We start from the raw sequence: 19,801 nt of genomic DNA on the forward strand, positions 1-19,801 counted from the left end.
CTCCTCCACCTTGTTGAAGGTGTTGGTGTCTCCCCCACCTTGTTGTAGGTGTTGGTGTCTCCCCCACCTTGTTGTAGGTGTTGGTGTCTCCCCCACCTTGTTGTAGGTGTTGTTGTCTCCCCCACCATGTTGTAGGTGTTGGTGTCTCCCCCACCATGTTGTAGGTGCTGGTGTCTCCCCCACCTTGTTGTAGGTGTTGGTGTCTCCCCCACCATGTTGTAGGTGTTGGTGTCTCCCCCACCTTGTTGTAGGTGTTGGTGTCTCTCCCACCTTGTTGTAGGTGTTGTTGTGTCCCCCACCATGTTGTAGGTGTTGGTGTCTCCCCCACCTTGTTGTAGGTGTTGGTGTCTCCCCCGCCTTGTTGTAGGTGTTGTTGTCTCCCCCACCTTGTTGAAGGTGTTGGTGTCTCCCCCACCTTGTTGTAGGTGTTGGTGTCTCTCCCACCTTGTTGTAGGTGTTCGTCCCTCCCCCACCTTGTTGTAGGTGTTGGTGTCTCCCCCACCTTGTTGTAGGTGTTGGTGTCTCCCCCACCTTGTTGTAGGTGTTGGTGTCTCCCCCACCTTGTTGTAGGTGCTGGTGTCTCCCCCACCATGTTGTAGGTGTTGGTGTCTCCCCCACCATGTTGTAGGTGCTGGTGTCTCCCCCACCTTGTTGTAGGTATTGGTGTCTCCCCCACCATGTTGTAGGTGTTGGTGTCTCCCCCACCTTGTTGTAGGTGTTGGTGTCTCCCCCACCTTGTTGTAGGTGTTGGTGTCTCCCCCACCTTGTTGTAGGTGTTGGTGTCTCCCCCACCATGTTGTAGGTGTTGGTGTCTCCCCCACCATGTTGTAGGTGTTGGTGTCTCCCCCACCATGTTGTAGGTGTTGGTGTCTCCCCCACCATGTTGTAGGTGTTGGTGTCTCCCCCACCTTGTTGTAGGTGTTGGTGTCTCCCCACATTGTTGTAGGTGTTGGTGTCTCCCCCACCTTGTTGTAGGTGTTGGTGTCTCCCCCACCATGTTGTAGGTGCTGGTCTCTCCCCCTCCTTGTTGTAGGTGTTGGTGTCTCCCCCACCTTGTTGTAGGTGTTGGTGTCTCTCCCACCTTGTTGTAGGTGCTGGTGTCTCCCCCACCTTGTTGTAGGTGCTGGTGTCTCCCCCACCTTGTTGTAGGTGTTGGTGTCTCCCCCACCTTGTTGTAGTTGTTGTTGTCTCCCCCACCATGTTGTAGGTGCTGGTGTCTCCCCCATCTTGTTGTAGGTGTTAGTGTCTCCCCCACCTTGTTGTAGGTGTTGGTGTCTCCTCCACCATGTTGTAGGTGTTGGTGTCTCCCCCACCATGTTGTAGGTGTTGGTGTCTCCCCCACCTTGTTGTAGGTGTTGGTGTCTCCCCCACCTTGTTGTAGGTGTTGGTGTCCCCCCCACCTTGTTGTAGGTGTTGTTGTCTCCCCCACCATGTTGTAGGTGTTGGTGTCTTCCTCACCTTGTTGTAGGTGTTGTTGTCTCCCCCACCTTGTTGTAGGTGTTGGTGTCTCCCTCACCTTGTTGTAGGTGCTGAGGTCTCCCCCACCTTGTTGTAGGTAGGTAGGTAGGTAGATAGGTAGGTAGGTAGGTAGGTAGGTAGGTAGATAGGTAGGTAGGTAGGTAAGCAGGTAGGCAGGTAGGTTGGTAGGTAGGTAGGTAGTTAGGTAGGTAGGTAGGTAGGTAGGTAGATAGGTAGGTATGTAGGTAGGTAGGAAGGTAGGTAGATAGGTAGGTAGGTAGGTAGGTAGATAGGTAGGTAGGTAGGTAAGTAGGTAGGTATGTAGATAGGTAGGTAGGTAAGTAGGTAGTTAGGTAGGTAGATAGGTGGGCAGGTAGATAGGTAGGTAGGTGGTAGATAGGTAGGTAGGTAGGTAGGTAGGTAGGTAGGTAGGTAGATAGGTAGGTAGGTAGGTAAGTAGGTAGGTAGGTAGATAGGTATGTAGGTAAGTAGGTAGTTAGGTAGGTAGATAGGTGGGCAGGTAGATAGGTAGGTAGGTACGTAGGTGGTAGATAGGTAGGTAGGTAGGTAGGTAGGTATAATATTTGTTAAGAGACAGGACAAGTGTTTCCTGACGCGGGTCTTAGTTATCTGATGACCTGCAGCTGGAGCTTTTGGTCATCTGACCGAGGCCTTCCCCTGGCTGGGATGGAATTAGAATTGAGGCGTAGCTAGATCCTGATGGAACAGTAATTATGTTAGGAAAGTGAATTCTAGAGAAACCTTCGTGACCCTCGTAGACTAGATTCTTACTCAGTAACTAAGACTTTCAGACACTTGAAGGACGTTCAAGACGAAGAATGGAAAAAAGTAGCATTTTTCCACAGTGTTCACTCCGTGTTCATACACTGTTCAATGTTCACACAGTGTTCACTCCGTGTTCATATACTGTTCAATGTTCACACAGTGTTCACTCCGTGTTCATATACTGTTCAATGTTCACACAGTGTTCACTCCGTGTTCATACACTGTTCAATGTTCACACAGTGTTCACTCCGTGTTCATACACTGTTCAATGTTCACACAGTGTTCACTCCGTGTTCATATACTGTTCAATGTTCACACAGTGTTCACTCCGTGTTCATACACTGTTCAATGTTCACACAGTGTTCACTCCGTGTTCACACACTGTTCACACAGTGTTCACGCAGTGTGAACACTGTGTGAACACTGTGTGAACACTGTTCAAACAATGTTCACACGGTGTTCACGCAGTTTCTGCCAATGGCGCAGGAATAGATAGCTACGCTGACTCATCTTCCCACATCTCAAGGATATATATATATATATATATATATATATATATATATATATATATATATATATATATATATATATATATATATATATATATATATAGGGTTTACTCTGCAAGATATAACTGCTGAAATGTATTTGGGACAATGGTTGATAGTCTTTTGTTTTCTTCTGATCCTGTATAAGAAGTTGTTACCTTTCTCTTTGTTGTGGTACGTTGTGTAGGCGACAGAAGAGAGGCTGCAGCAGTGGTGTTGGGTTGTGGTTGTGGAAAGTGGATCAAGGCATTACCAAGAACTTGGGGACTCTCGTGCAAGGTCCTCCGTGAACGAGGTTTCACTCGGGAGAGTGAATGAGTCTTAGATGAGAGAAAGAACTAGGAACATTAGGACGAGTGAAAGAACTGGGAACATGAGCCAGTAAGATGGCACGAAAGTGAATTCATAGCTCAGTTATATTTCACATCAACATTGATTATACTGGACATCAACAATGATTATACTAGGCATCAATATTGGTTATACTAGGCATCAGTATTGGTTATACTGGACATCAATATTGATTATGCTGGACATCAGTGTTGGCACCGTTGTAGCTTAAAGGAGTTAATATTTTGTCAATATTACAGTTTGTATTTCGTCCTCTGGTTACAAGTTCTTTCCTTATAAAACAAAATCCTGCGTCACTGAAGCCGGGTTGTTGTTTTTCGGCCAAGAGTAACAAGAGTGAAGTTACATTATGTGGTAGTAACTGGCTTTTGTTGTGATTGCTTCAGTGATGCGTTGATTTACTTGTAATTGATAATATAAATTTTAAATGAAAGTCCAAATGTACTCCAAGTAAGCCTTTTCGGCACCTTTTCTAGGCCTTTTGTATATCCGTATGCTTTTGTGTGTGTGTGTGTGTGTGTGTGTGTGTGTGTGTGTGTGTGTGTGTGTGGGTGTGTTGTGTGTGTATGTGTGTGTGTGTTGTGTGTGTGTGTGTTGTGTGTGTGTGTGTGTGTTGTGTGTGTTGTGTGTGTGTGTGTGTGTGTGTGTGTGTGTGTGTGTGTGTGTGTGTGTGTGTGTGTGTGTGTGTGTGTGTGTGTGTGTGTGTGTAGTAGTATATTAACAATGTGTGTTTCTGTCAACAGAGGGAGAGCATCAGTGAGAGTGTCACTGAGGATGGGATCACCAGAAGACACAAGGTAAGTCTACTCAGCTACTGAGTCATGTCCTCAGCTCCATTATATACTACCACCACATAGACTATGACCACGTCTTCATAACACACAAGGTAATCTTGACCTTCTTCAGTAACACTACATGTTTATCTCGTGTTGTCAACGAGTATTTGACAAAAAACCGTCTTCAGATTAATTCACTCTTTAGAAACTCTTCTCCCAGGTAATTATCAGTTGTAAGTGAGTTAAAAATTTCTCCGACTATGTCAGCTGTATGACTCGGATTAATTAAACTCTGGTTTTAAGAGATAATAATCCAACAGTATTAAGTAAAAAGAACAAAAATGGCACAATACCCTGACTGGAACAAACCACAAATAACCCGCACAATTTGGACCATTTACAAGCCACTTGTAAATGGCCCAAATTGATAAATTAGACACATGTGCAACACTTGGGTATCTTTATTCAGGAAACGTTTCGCCACACAGTGGCTTCATCAGTCCTATACAAAGAAGAATGGTGAAGATCAGAAGGAGTTTGAGGTAATCAGTCCCTCAGCCTGGAGTAAATGTAATCAGTCCCTCAGCCTGGAGTAAATGTAATCAGTCCCTCAGCCTGGAGTAAATGTAATCAGTCCATCAGTCTTGAAAAGAACCGAGTATATGCGCGAAATGGCTTATATACTGTAGACAGGTGAGGTGAAGCAGTCGTAGGTGATATCACATAAATGGTTCTCTGAACCATTTACCTAAAAATGGTCCAGATAGGAGCGAAACGTCGGCGAAAGTTTCTTTCTCTCCTGTGTGCTGGTTGTGTATTAGGTGAAACTACGATCTTCTCTTAGTTGATAATTTGTACGATTTGCGTTTGGTTGCTGGAAGCTGCGTCGTGCGATGCCTGACGTGGAGTCCAGCCACTTGCTGGTGAAGGGCTCTTGGTCCGAGGAGCCGGGGCTCTCCTTCCCTGGATCTCCAGAAGCTATATGGTCCTTGTGGATTGGGCTACCTGGAGTCTACCTGGAGGGTATTCCGGGGATTAACGCCCACGCGGCCCGATCCACGACCAGGCCTCCTGGTGGATCAAGGCCTGATCAACCAGGCTGTTACTGCTGGCCGCACATAGTCCAAAGTACGAACCACAGCCCAGCTGATCCGGCAACGACTTTAAGTATCTGTCATGCTCCCTCTTGAAGGCAGCCAGGGGCTTATTGGTAATTCCCCTTATGCATGGTGGGAGGATGTTGAACAGTCTTGGGCCCCGGACACTTATGGTGTTTTCTCTTAGTGTACCAATGGCGCCCCTACTTTTATGATAAACACTGAAAATCGCTACAAAGATAGTTACAAAGTATACACAGATAGTTATATGGTATACACAGATAGTTATATGGTATACACAGATAGTTATATGGTATACACAGATAGTTATATGGTATACACAGATAGTTACATAGTATACACAGATAGTTATATGGTATACACAGATAGTTATATGGTATACACAGATAGTTACATAGTATACACAGATAGTTATATGGCATACACAGATAGTTACATAGTATACACAGATAGTTATATGGTATACACAGATAGTTATATGGTATACACAGATAGTTACATAGTATACACAGATAGTTACATAGTATACACAGATAGTTATATGGCATACACAGATAGTTACATAGTATACACAGATAGTTATATGGTATACACAGATAGTTATATGGCATACACAGATAGTTACATAGTATACACAGATAGTTATATGGTATACACAGATAGTTATATGGTATACACAGATAGTTACATAGTATACACAGATAGTTATATGGTATACAGAGATGGTTATATTTTATAGTGGGTGTAGCCTGCCCCCTAGCAGGTGTAGCCTGCCCCATAGCAGGTGTAGCCTGCCCCATAGCAGGTGTAGCCTGCCCCCTAGCAGGTGTAGCCTGCCTCCTAGCAGGTGTAGCCTGCCTCCTAGCAGGTGTAGCCTGCCCCTATCAAGTGTAACCTGCCTCCTAGCGGGTGTAGCTTGTCCCCTAGCAAGTGTAGCCTGCCCCCTAGCGGGTGTAGCCTGCCTCCTAGCAGGTGTAGCCTGCCCCCTAGCGGGTGTAGCCTGCCCCTTAGCAGGTGTAGCCTGCCCCCTAGCGGGTACTGCAGGCTAGACGCCCCAGACCAGACACTGGTTAGTGTGTCAGTCCTCGTCCAGGTGTGTGGCAGGTATGTGGGCGGTGACCCACAAGTGTAGGTTAACCTGCTACCCACTGTCTCCCTCTCTCACCGCACCTCAACCCTACCACGCTTGTTCATCTCCCTAAACAACGGCTCTCCCTTTCATCCTGGCACCCTTTCCCCCAACCCTAAGCTTCTGACAATTTAACTCACCCCCCCCTTCTCCCTCTCTTCCTTCTCCTCCTCTTCCTGGATTCGAATCCAGATGAGGGACTGATTACCCCAATCTTCCCTTATTAAGAACATCAGAATGGAGGAAGACTGCAGCAGGCCTACCGGCCCATACTAAGCAGGTCGACGAAGAATTAATGTACAACATCTGGGTATCTTTATTTGTAGACGTTTCGCCATCCTGTGGCTTCTTCAATACAAGGACATATGTGAAGTATGTTGAACTATATAGAAAAGACTAGGTAATCAGTCCCTCAGGCTTGGAGTTAGTGTGAAGATCACCGTGAGGTAATCAGTCCCTCACCGTAGGCTGTGTCTTCCAATTATGTCCTAGAATTTGTATTGATAAAGCCACTGGATGGCGAAACTTTTGCATTTTTGAAAGTGAGATCCTCTGACATTATCACTCCCAGGTCCTTCACATTAGTTTTTGGCTCTATTGTGGGGTCGGAATTTGTTTTAAACTCCGATACAGTTTTAATTTTCTCGAGTTTTCCATATCGGAGTAGTTGAAATTTGTCTTCATTGAACTTCATATTCATACCCAGATTGTAGCAGGTTCGCCGGTCTTGCCCCGGCCCGGGTCTTTTCCAGGTGAAAACCCAACGATACCCAGATGTTGCACATGTGTTTAATTTTGTACTGAAGGTTGGCTGTACATGCAGGTGACCGGGGAAGGTTGTGAGTCAAGCCTCCGACCCAGTCTATGTGACCCTGTGAGGATGACTTAGATCTCTCCCCAGAATGTAATTACAGTTTACCTCAACTCATTATTCACTAGATCACGGAACGTGTCGCCTCGGTGTGTCGGGTACCCGCTGACACTTACCAACATATTCAGTGAAAATTCTAAATTTGCAGCAGTCAGCAGACGGAGGATGGAGCCTGCAGCACTGCTGGTGCTGAGTGACCCCACACGGGTTTACCTCACCATATGCAGTGAAATACACTTTGTTTCACAATCACCTCAGAATTCTCTTATTTCACCTAAATTCACGGAAAATGATTTAGAAAATAATATACTATAAAAACATTATAGTGACGAATTGAGAGAGAGAGAGAAAGAGAGAGACAACAGACAGACAGAGGCGGACACAGAGACAGACAGACAGACAGACAGACATGATGATAAGCGTGGACAATGAGACCAGAGACACAACAAAGGCGGGACATCTTTGCTCGTCCGGCCAAACATTCTTGGATCATTTCTTGCGTTCCGTTGGAATCACCCACACACCCTCACACCAGTGTTGCGTGCTGTTGGAATCACCCACACACCCTCACACCAGTGTTGCGTGCTGTTGGAATCACCCACACACCCTCACACCAGTGTTGCGTGCTGTTGGAATCACCCACACACCCTCACACCAGTGTTGCGTGTTGTTGGAATCACCCACACACCCTCACACCAGTGTTGCGTGCTGTTGGAATCACCCACACACCCTCACACCAGTGTTGCGTGCTGTTGGAATCACCCACACACCCTCACACCAGTGTTGCGTGCTGTTGGAATCACCCACACACCCTCACACCAGTGTTGCGTGCTGTTGGAATCACCCACACACCCTCACACCAGTGTTGCGTGTTGTTGGAATCACCCACACACCCTCACACCAGTGTTGCGTGCTGTTGGAATCACCCACACACCCTCACACCAGTGTTGCGTGCTGTTGGAATCACCCACACACCCTCACACCAGTGTTGCGTGCTGTTGGAATCACCCACACACCCTCACACCAGTGTTGCGTGCTGTTGGAATCACCCACACACCCTCACACCAGTGTTGCGTGCTGTTGGAATCACCCACACACCCATACACCCACACACCCACACACCCACACACCCACACACCAGAGTCTTGCGTGCTGTTGGAATCACCCACACACTTTCACACCAGAATGTTGCGTGCTGTTGGAATCACCCACACACCCATACACCCACACACCCACACACCCACACACCCACACACCCACACACCCACACACCCACACACCCACACACCCACACACCAGAGTCTTGCGTGCTGTTGGAATCACCCACACACTTTCACACCAGAGTGTTGCGTGCTGTTGGAGTCACTCACACACCCTCACACCAGTGTTGCGTGCTGTTGGAATCACCCTCACACCCTCACACCAGAGTGTTGCGTGCTGTTGGAGTCACTCACACACCCTCACACCAGTGTTGCGTGCTGTTGGAATCACCCACACACCCTCACACCAGTGTTGCGTGCTGTTGGAATCACCCACACACTTTCACACCAGAGTGTTGCGTGCTGTTGGAATCACCCACACACTTTCACACCAGAGTGTTGCGTGCTGTTGGAATCACCCTCACACCCTCACACCAGAGTGTTGCGTGCTGTTGACTTTATCTTTGTACGACTTTATGTTGACGTTCTGGCAGAATATGAGAGTTGTACATGTATGGTATACAGTGCCGACAAGATGAACAATTTGACACATACGGAACATCTGGGTATCTTTATTGTAGACGTTTCGCCATCCAGTGGCTTTATCAGTATAAATCGAAGGATGATATAATTGGAAGACATTAGAACTGTACACAAAAGATGAGGTAATAAGTCTATACTCCGAAGTATACTCCGAAGAAATAAGATGAGGTATACCTGGTGTATACCTGGAGGGGGTTTCGGGGGTCAACGCCCCCGCGGCCCGGTCCGTGACCAGGCATCGCGGTGGATCAGGGCCTGATCAACTAGGCTGTTACTGCTGGCCGCACGTAAACCAACGTAAGAACCACAGCCCTGCTGGTCAGGTACTGACTTTAGGTACCTGTCCAGAGCCTTCTTGAAGACAGCCAGGGGTCTATTGGTAATCCCCCTTATGTATGCTGAGAAGCAGTTGAATAGTCTTGGGGCCCTGACACTTATTGTGTTGTCTCTCAGTGTACTCGTGGCGCCCCTGCTTTTCACTGGGGGAATATTGCATCTGCCAAGTCTTTTGCTTTCATAGGGAGTGATTTTCGTTAGCATATTTGGGACTGATCCCTCTAGGATTTTCCAAGTGTATATTATCATGTATCTTTCTCGCTTGCGTTCCAAGGAGTACCAATCAAGGGATTTCAACCGTTCTCAGTAATTTAGATACTTCATCGTACTTATGTGTGCCGTGAAAGTTCTCTGTATTTTCTATAGGTCAGCAATTTCGCCTGCCTTGAGAGGGGCAGTTAGTGTACATCAGTATTCCAGCCTAGAGAGAACAAGCGATTTGAAGAGAATCATCATGGGCTTGGCATCCTTAGTTTTGAAGGTTCTCATTATCCATCCTATCATTTTCCTAGCAGATGAAGTAGATGCATTGTTGTGATTTTTGAAAGTGAGATCCTCTGACATTATCACTCCCAGGTCCTTCACATTAGTTTTTGGCTCTATTGTGGGGTCGGAATTTGTTTTAAACTCCGATACAGTTTTAATTTTCTCGAGTTTTCCATATCGGAGTAGTTGAAATTTGTCTTCATTGAACTTCATATTGTTTTCTGCGGTCCATTTGAAGATTTGGTTGATGTCCACCTGGAGTCTTGCAGTGTCTTCGATGGATGAGAGACTGTTATGCAAATTCGGGTGTCATCTACAAAGGAGGACACGATGCTGTGGCTTTCATCTCTGTCTGTGTCAGTTATGAGGATGGGGAACAAGATGAGAGCGAGTACCGAGTAGCGAGTTTACTCTTTTTACTATTAATCTTTGTGTTCTGTTAGGAAGTTATAGATCCATGTACTAACTTTTCCTGTTATTCCTTTATCATTCAGTTTGTACGCTATTACACAATGATTGTACCTGTAGAAGGTTTTCGCAGAGTCTGCGTATACTACAACTGCATTTTGTTTATCCTCTAGAGCATCGAAGACCTTGTCATAGTGATCCAGTAGTTGGGACAGACAGGAGCGACCTGCTCTAAACCCGTGTTGCCCTGGGTTGTGTAACTGACAGGTATCTTAGTGGGTGGCGATCTTGCTTCTCAGAACACGTTCGAAGATTTTTATGATGTGGGACGTTAGCGCTATCTGTCTGTAATTCTCTGAAATTACCTTGCTGCCACCTTTGTGGAGCGGGGATATCTCTGTTGATTTTAGTGCCTGGGATGACCCCTGTGTTAATGCTTCCTCTCCATAGAATACTTAAGGCGCGTGACAGGGGCTTCTTGCAGTTCTTGATGAACACGGAGTTCCATGAGTCTGGACCTGGGACACAGTGCATGGGTATGTCATTTATTGCTTTTTTTCAATCTTGTGGTGTTAGGATGATATCAGAACATTTTTAATTAACCAAGTTTGAGTCTCGGTCATAAAAAAGCAATTTAGTGTCGACCCTGAGTCTGGGTAACGGTTCACTGAACACTGAGTCATACTGGGATTTCAGTATCTCACTCATTTCTTTGCTGTCATCTGTGTACATCCTATCTCGTTTAAGTAGATGTAATCAGTCCCTCAGTCTGGCAGAACTCGACATAGAAGACATCATAAGATACGGTAATCAGTCTCTCAGCCTTGATACCATTGTTGTTTGAGGAATGTTATATTGTGATGGCTGAACATTGAAATGGTATAAAATACCGACAGGTTGTTAGGTAAGACACATATGCAACAGTTAGGTATCTTTATTTTGAAACGTTTCGCCTACACAGTAGGCTTCTTCAGTCAAGTACAGAAAAGTTGATAGAAGCAGAAGAGACTTGAAGACGATGTAATCAGTCCATCACCCTTAAAGTTTTGAGGTGGTCAGTCCCTCAGTCTGGAGAAGAGCATTGTTCCAAAGTCTGAAACAATGTGATGGCTCATGTGGCAGTCATGACACGTTGGCTGAATGTCATACATCACCTGTCACTCGATGGCCAGGGACGGAGATGTGGGAGGGACCGGGAGCTGATTTAATACTTCATTTCTCATATTGTTGAAGAACATAAGAAGGAAGGAGCACTCAAGCAGGCCTACTGGCCCATGCTAGGCATGTTCAAGTCGCCTGTTGGCCTAAGCTAGGCAGGCCCAAGTCACATCCACTTAGGAGGGAAGGAAGGAACACATCTGTGGTGTGTGACATCTGTGGTGTGTGACATCTGTGGTGTGTGACATCTGTGGTGTGTGACATCTGTGGTGTGTGACATCTGTGGTGTGTGACATCTGTGGTGTGTGACATCTGTGGTGAGAAACATCTTTGGTGAGTGACATCAGTGGTGAGTGACATCTGTGGTGAGACATCTTTGGTGAGATATCTGTGGTGACATCTGTGGTGAGTGACGTCTGTGGTGAGTGACATCTGTGGAGTGACATTTGGGGGTGTAGTGAATCATTGCCGGGATAAGGAGTGAGGCAGTACCCGGGCGAGGGGCGAGGGGCAAGGCACTACCCGGGCGAGGGGCGAGGCAGTACCTGGGCGAGGGGCGAGGGGCAAGGCACTACCCGGGCGAGGGGCGAGGCAGTACCTGGGCGAGGGGCGAGGAGTGAGGCAGTACCCTGTCGAAGGGCGAGGGGCGAGGGGCGAGGCAATCTCTTCTTTAAGATAAACATCGTCTAGCAAGAATTTATCGATTTAAATTACAGGTTTCGCGAGGACAGTGACGATCACAGTGAGGTAGAACCAGCAGTCACTGTCTTGTAGGACAGTGACGATCACAGTGAGGTAGAACCAGCAGTCACTGTCTTGTAGGACAGTGACGATCACAGTGAGGTAGAACCAGCAGTCACTGTCTTGTAGGACAGTGACGATCACAGTGAGGTAGAACCAGCAGTCACTGTCTTGTAGGACAGTGACGATCACAGTGAGGTAGAACCAGCAGTCACTGTCTTGTAGGACAGTGACGATCACAGTGAGGTAGAACCAGCAGTCACTGTCTTGTAGGACAGTGACGATCACAGTGAGGTAGAACCAGCAGTCACTGTCTTGTAGGACAGTGACGATCACAGTGAGGTAGAACCAGCAGTCACTGTCTTGTAGGACAGTGACGATCACAGTGAGGTAGAACCAGCAGTCACTGTCTTGTAGGACAGTGACGATCACAGTGAGGTAGAACCAGCAGTCACTGTCTTGTAGGACAGTGACGATCACAGTGAGGTAGAACCAGCAGTCACTGTCTTGTAGGACAGTGACGATCACAGTGAGGTAGAACCAGCAGTCACTGTCTTGTAGGACAGTGACGACCACAGTGAGGTAGAACCAGCAGTCACTGTCTTGTAGGACAGTGACGATCACAGTGAGGTAGAACCAGCAGTCACTGTCTTGTAGGACAGTGACGATCACAGTGAGGTAGAACCAGCAGTCACTGTCTTGTAGGACAGTGACGACCACAGTGAGGTAGAACCAGCAGTCACTGTCTTGTTGGACAGTGACGACCACAGTGAGGTAGAACCAGCAGTCACTGTCTTGTAGGACAGTGACGACCACAGTGAGGTAGAACCAGCAGTCACTGTCTTGTAGGACAGTGACGACCACAGTGAGGTAGAACCAGCAGTCACTGTCTTGTAGGACAGTGTCTTGTAGGACAGTGTCTTGTAAGACAGTGTCTTGTAGGACAGTGTCTTGTAAGACAGTGTCTTGTAGGACAGTGTCTTGTAAGACAGTGTCTTGTAAGACAGTGTCTTGTAAGACAGTGTCTTGTAAGACAGTGTCTTGTAAGACAGTGTCTTGTAAGACAGTGTCTTGTAAGACAGTGTCTTGTAGGACAGTGTCTTGTAAGACAGTGTCTTGTAGGACTGTGTCTTGTAAGACAGTGTCTTGTAGGACAGTGTCTTGTAAGACAGTGTCTTGTAGGACAGTGTCTTGTAAGACAGTGCCTTGTAAGACAGTGTCTTGTAAGACAGTGTCTTGTAAGACAGTGTCTTGTAAGACAGTGTCTTGTAAGACAGTGTCTTGTAAGACAGTGTCTTGTAAGACAGTGTCTTGTAAGACAGTGTCTTGTAGGACAGTGTCTTGTAAGACAGTGTCTTGTAAGACAGTGTCTTGTAAGACAGTGTCTTGTAAGACAGTGTCTTGTAAGACAGTGTCTTGTAAGACAGTGTCTTGTAAGGCAGTGTCTTGTAAGGCAGTGTCTTGTAGGACAGTGCCTTGTAAGACAGTGTCTTGTAAGACAGTGTCTTGTAAGACAGTGTCTTGTAAGACAGTGTCTTGTAAGACAGTGTCTTGTAGGACAGTGTCATGTAGGACAGTGTCTTGTAAGACAGTGTCTTGTAAGACAGTGTCTTGTAAGACAGTGTCTTGTAAGACAGTGTCTTGTAAGACAGTGTCATGTAGGACAGTGTCTTGTAGGACAGTGTCTTGTAAGACAGTGTCTTGTAAGACAGTGTCTTGTAAGACAGTGTCTTGTAAGACAGTGTCATGTAAGACAGTGTCTTGTAAGACAGTGTCTTGTAAGACAGTGTCTTGTAAGACAGTGTCTTGTAAGACAGTGTCTTGTAAGACAGTGTCTTGTAGGACAGTGTCATGTAGGACAGTGTCTTGTAAGACAGTGTCTTGTAAGACAGTGTCTTGTAAGACAGTGTCTTGTAAGACAGTGTCTTGTAAGACAGTGTCATGTAGGACAGTGTCTTGTAGGACAGTGTCTTGTAAGACAGTGTCTTGTAAGACAGTGTCTTGTAAGACAGTGTCTTGTAAGACAGTGTCATGTAAGACAGTGTCTTGTAAGACAGTGTCTTGTAAGACAGTGTCTTGTAAGACAGTGTCTTGTAGGACAGTGTCATGTAGGACAGTGTCTTGTAAGACAGTGTCTTGTAAGACAGTGTCTTGTAAGACAGTGTCTTGTAAGACAGTGTCTTGTAAGACAGTGTCTTGTAAGACAGTGTCATGTAGGACAGTGTCTTGTAAGACAGTGTCTTGTAAGACAGTGTCATGTAGGACAGTGTCTTGTAAGACAGTGTCTTGTAAGACAGTGTCATGTAGGACAGTGTCTTGTAAGACAGTGTAATGTAGGACAGTGTCATGTAGGACAGTGTCATGTAGGACAGTGTCTTGTAAGACAGTGTCATGTAGGACAGTGTCTTGTAAGACAGTGTCTTGTAAGACAGTGTCTTGTAGGACAGTGTCTTGTAAGACAGTGTCTTGTAAGACAGTGTCATGTAGGACAGTGTCTTGTAAGACAGTGTCTTGTAAGACAGTGTCATGTAGGACAGTGTCTTGTAAGACAGTGTTATGTAGGACAGTGTCTTGTAAGACAGTGTCTTGTAAGACAGTGTCTTGTAAGACTGTCTTGTAAGACAGTGTCTTGTAAGACAGTGTCATGTAGGACAGTGTCTTGTAAGACAGTGTCTTGTAAGACAGTGTCATGTAGGGCAGTGTCTTGTGAGACAGTGTCTTGTAAGACAGTGTCATGTAGGACTGTGTCATGTAGGACAGTGTCTTGTAAGACAGTGTCTTGTAAGACAGTGTCATGTAGGACAGTGTCTTGTAAGACAGTGTCTTGTAAGACAGTGTCTTGTAAGACAGTGTCTTGTAAGACAATGTCTTGTAAGACAGTGTCTTGTAAGACAGTGTCTTGTAGGACAGTGTCTTGTAAGACAGTGTCTTGTAAGACAGTGTCTTGTAAGACAGTGTCTTGTAAGACAGTGTCTTGTAAGACAGTGTCTTGTAAGACAGTGTCTTGTAAGACAGTGTCTTGTAAGACAGTGTCATGTAGGACAGTGTCTTGTAAGACAGTGTCTTGTAAGACAGTGTCTTGTAAGACAGTGTCTTGTAAGACAGTGTCTTGTAAGACAGTGTCTTGTAAGACAGTGTCTTGTAAGACAGTGTCTTGTAAGACAGTGTCTTGTAAGACAGTGTCTTGTAAGACCGTGATCCTCCTCCTCCTCAACACAGTCTCATATCACTTGATAACAACATCTGTGTTCCATGCAACCAGATAAATAAATTCTGTTGCCCCAACACTTACCAGTTACTGGATGTTGTTGTTGGTGCTGCTGCTGCTGGATGCTGCTGCTGCTGCTAGTGGATGCTGCTGCTGCTGCTACTGGATGCTGCTGTTGCTGTTGGATGCTGCTGCTGCTGCTGCTGGATGCTGCTGTTGCTGCTGGATGCTGCTGCTGCTGCTGGATGCTGCTGTTGCTGCTGGATGCTGCTACTGCTGGATGCTGGTGGATGCTGCTGGTGCTGCTGCTACTGCTGGATACTGCTGCTGATGATGATGATGCTGATACTGCTGCTGCTGGATGCTCCTGCTGCTGCTTCCTGATGCTGCTGCTGCTTCTGGATGCTGCTGCTGCTTCTGCTTCTGCTGTTGCTGCTGTCGCTGCTGCTGTTTCCTCTGGCAGCCGACAATCGTCTCCAGTCCTCCTACCAACACAGTCCAAGTCACTGTAGGTTAGCCGGGTATTTGTAATGGTCCGGGTACTGGAGGTGTGTGCTTCTTCAAGACCTGTGAACCTCTCCAACTTACCTAAGTCTCCATATGTTGTTACTTAGTGTCTTACAAGTTAATACGTGATTTATAGTCATAAGAATATTAGTATACTGGTTTGTATGCGCGTTTTTTTTTATGAAAGTAATAGTCTACTTACAGCCTTGGTAGTGCCAGGTTAGGCTAGATTTGATTGGAGCGGTCAGATGGCCAACCTAACCTAGCCTAGAAACACTAGTTACAGGTGTGTGTGTGTGTGTGTGTGTGTGTGTGTGTGTGTGTGTGTGTGTGTGTGTGTGTGTGTGTGTGTGTGTGTGTGTGTGTGTGTGTGTGTGTGTGTGTGAGTATGTACATGTACGTCCGTAGGTAGTCTCCTGTCAGTGACTGTTAATAAATTTAGTGTGAATGTTCATGAGGCGGGTGTGGTGTGCTGTCTCCAGGTTAACTTTCTCTCTCTTGACTCCCAGAATGATCTCTTCACCCAGGTACATTATGCTCCACTTCACCCTGTGTTCCATTAACTACTGAAGTGGTTTATCCACCTCCACGCACCTCTCCACAACGAGCTGTAGCTGTACATCTCTATCAGAACGACCTATTAAGGCTGAGGGACTGATCACCTAAAAATTGCCTTTCCACTGCTAATGTTTCCTGTGTTATAATAGACTTTTCCCGACTGAAGATGCCTACTGTCCAGGAGAAACGTTTCGACATTAATGATACCTAGGTATTGTACGTGTGACTTACGCATCAACTCATCGAGGTGTATTTGTGTTGGTGCTTGGGCATGCCAGGGTCCCAGGTCATGACCGGCTGTATGCTGTGGCGAAGGCTGCTATGTGAAGCTTGCTTTACTGCAGAGTCCTTTCTCATATCTTCAGGAGCCAAACACATCATTACAACAATTATTACTTCTGCGTGCGTTGCCTAACAGGTCCTATTTCTGCAATATTTACATTCCAGTATAGGAGGTCTTGCAGTCAGAAGGTAAATGGCTTCCGTCAACTTGAGGGAAATGGACGTAAATACATTAATTTAGGAAGACATTAAATGAATTCATTCATATATATTTCCATTAGGTCTTGTTTGAGATCGAGCCATAAGAACGACGTTTTATAGAACCACTAATGTCTTTGAGAAGCAGCAGGCTAGGTGGGCCCAGCAGATGAGCAATTAGGTACATAAGGGCCAACAGGATCTATTGGCTTTTGAGTGTACTTATCTATTTGCCTATTTGTACTTATCTATTTGTGGTTGCAGGTGTCGATTCACAGCTCCTGGCTTGCCTCTTCGCTGTGTGCGTTTGCTCGTGCTAGTGGTTGTTATGGTTGTAAGATCATTTTACCTTGCGTGAATATCTATCTATTTTTGTTCCCCTGAGACGACTGACTGTGAGTTGAAGACTGTGTGCAAACATCTCGTTCCTAGCGACCTGACTGATGTTCGTTCCTAGCCTCCTGACTGATGCTCGTTCCTAGCCTCCTGACTGATGCTCATTCCTAGCCTCCTGACTGATGCTCATTCCTAGCCACCTGACTAATGCTTGTTCCTAGCCACCTGACTGATGCTCGTTCCTAGCCTCCTGACTGATGCTCATTCCTAGCCACCTGACTAATGCTTGTTCCTAGCCACCTGACTGATGCTTGTTCCTAGCCACCTGACTGATGCTCGTTCCTAGCCACCTGAGTGATGCTCGTTCCTAGCCACCTGACTGATGCTCGTTCCTAGCCACCTGACTGATGCTCGTTCCTAGCCACCTGACTGATGCTCGTTCCTAGCCACCTGACTGATGCTCGTTCCTAGCCACCTGACTGATGCTCGTTCCTAGCCACCTGACTGATGCTGCACCTGCCCATCTCTGTGTGACTGTGAAGATCACTGTGGAGTTAGGATAGATAGAGTCCCTCGGGGCGAAACGTTTCCTTCAATAAATGTACTGAACTGCGCTCAAACATCATTTTCTCCACACAGTACATTGTCTGGCCGCTGTTCATATGCTCTTTGTTTTATATTATTGCCTGGGAGCACCTGGGAGCACCTGGACGTGCCTGAGAACACCCTGGGAGGGGACTTGGAGGCACCTAGGGGCACCTGGGAGCACCTGCAAGCATAAGGGAGCACCTGGGAGCACCTGGAAGCACCTGGGAGCACCTGCAAGCATAAGGGAGCACCTGGGAGCACCTGGAAGCACCTGGTAGCACCTGGTTACCTGGAGGTTACCTGGAGGTTATTCCGGGGATCAACGCCCCCGCGGCCCGGTCCATGACCAGGCCTCCCGATGGATCAGGGCCTGATCAACTAGGCTGTTACTGCTGGCCGCACGCAGTCCAACTTACGAGCCACAGCCCGGCTGATCCGGCACTGACTTTAGGTATCTGCCCAGCTCTCTCTTGAAGGCAGCCAGGGGTTTATTGGCAATTCCCCTAATGCTTGATGGGAGGCTGTTGAACAGTTTTGGGCCCCTTAGTGTACCAATGGCGCCCCTACTTTTTATTGGGGGCATTTTGCATCGCCTGCCCAGTCTTTTACTTTCGTAGGGAGTGATTTCTGTGTGCAGATTTGGGACCATTCCTTCCAAGATTTTCCAAGTGTAGATTATGATATATCTCTCCCTCCTGCGTTCCACGAGTACAAGTCAAGTGCTTCCAAGCGTTCCCAGTAGTTAAGGTGCTTGACAGAACTTATACGTGCAGTAAAGGATCTCTGTACACTCTCTAGATCTGCGATTTCACCTGCTTTGAATGGAGATGTTAATGTACAGCAGTATTCCAGCCTAGAGAGAACAAGTGATTTGAAAAGGATCATCATGGGCTTGGCATCTCTCGTTTTGAAAGTTCTCATTATCCATCCTATCATTTTCTTTGCACTTGTGATCGTGGCACTGTTGTGATCCTTGAAAATGAGATCCTCAGACATTACTACTCCCAGGTCCCTTACATTATTTTTCCGCTCTATTGTATGGCCAGAGTCTGTAGTATACTCTGTTCTAGTTATTATCTCCTCCAGTTTTCCATAACGGAGTAGTTGGAATTTGTCCTCATTGAACATCATATTGTTTACCGTTGCCCACTGGAAAACTCTGTTTATACCTGGGAGCACCTGGGAGCACCTGTAGAAGCATTGTCGAAATTTCAGGTATAATATCTAATAATTGCAAAATATCTTCAACTGCTATAAGATATTTTATTTAACTTTGTGAGTTGTTAACACAGTGTTAACACTGTTAACACTGTGTTAACACTGTGTTAAGACTGTGTTATATTGTGTGATAGGTGGGTGTTATGGTGGGAGGGGGTGTTTATGTCGTGAAAGAGGGGGAGGAGAGGGATGGAAGAGGGTGTTTATGTCGTGTAAGAGGGGGAGGGGAGGGATGGGAGGGGGTGTTTATGTCGTGTAAGAGGGGGAGGGGAGGGATGGAAGAGGGTGTTTATGTCGTGTAAGAGGGGGAGGGGAGGGATGGAAGAGGGTGTTTATGTCGTGTAAGAGGGGGAGGGGAGGGATGGAAGAGGGTGTTTATGTCGTGTAAGAGGGGGTGGGGAGGGATGGAAGAGGGTGTTTATGTCGTGTAAGAGGGGGAGGGGAGGGATGGAAGAGGGTGTTTATGTCGTGTAAGAGGGGGAGGGGAGGGATGGAAGAGGGTGTTTATGTCGTGTAAGAGGGGGAGGAGAGGGATGGAAGAGGGTGTTTATGTCGTGTAAGAGGGGGTGGGGAGGGATGGAAGAGGGTGTTTATGTCGTGTAAGAGGGGGAGGAGAGGGATGGAAGAGGGTGTTTATGTCGTGTAAGAGGGGGAGGGGAGGGATGGAAGAGGGTGTTTATGTCGTGTAAGAGGGGGAGGGGAGGGATGGAAGAGGGTGTTTATGTCGTGTAAGAGGGGGAGGAGAGGGATGGAAGAGTGTGTTTATGTCGTGTAAGAGGGGGAGGGGAGGGATGGAAGAGGGTGTTTATGTCGTCTAAGAGGGGGAGGGGAGGGATGGAAGAGGGTGTTTATGTCGTGTAAGAGGGGGAGGGGAGGGATGGGAGGGGGTGTTTATGTCGTGTAAGAGGGGGAGGGGAGGGATGGAAGAGGGTGTTTATGTCGTGTAAGAGGGGGAGGGGAGGGATGGAAGAGGGTGTTTATGTCGTGTAAGAGGGGGA

General features: G+C 46.8%; 1 protein-coding gene across 1 annotated transcript in view; it reads left to right on the forward strand.

Annotated features, from left to right (window-relative positions):
- The window catches only part of LOC138854458 (uncharacterized), a 238,781-nt gene that overhangs the window by 6,816 nt on the left and 212,164 nt on the right, over window positions 1–19,801 (forward strand). Inside the window, exon 2 of the mRNA XM_070097843.1 lies at window positions 3,887–3,940. Within this exon, the coding sequence (XP_069953944.1) occupies window positions 3,887–3,940 (54 nt within the window). The remainder of the gene's footprint in view (window positions 1–3,886; window positions 3,941–19,801) is intronic.

This window comes from Cherax quadricarinatus, chromosome 60, assembly GCF_038502225.1.
Source record: "Cherax quadricarinatus isolate ZL_2023a chromosome 60, ASM3850222v1, whole genome shotgun sequence".
Lineage (NCBI taxonomy): Eukaryota > Metazoa > Arthropoda > Malacostraca > Decapoda > Parastacidae > Cherax > Cherax quadricarinatus.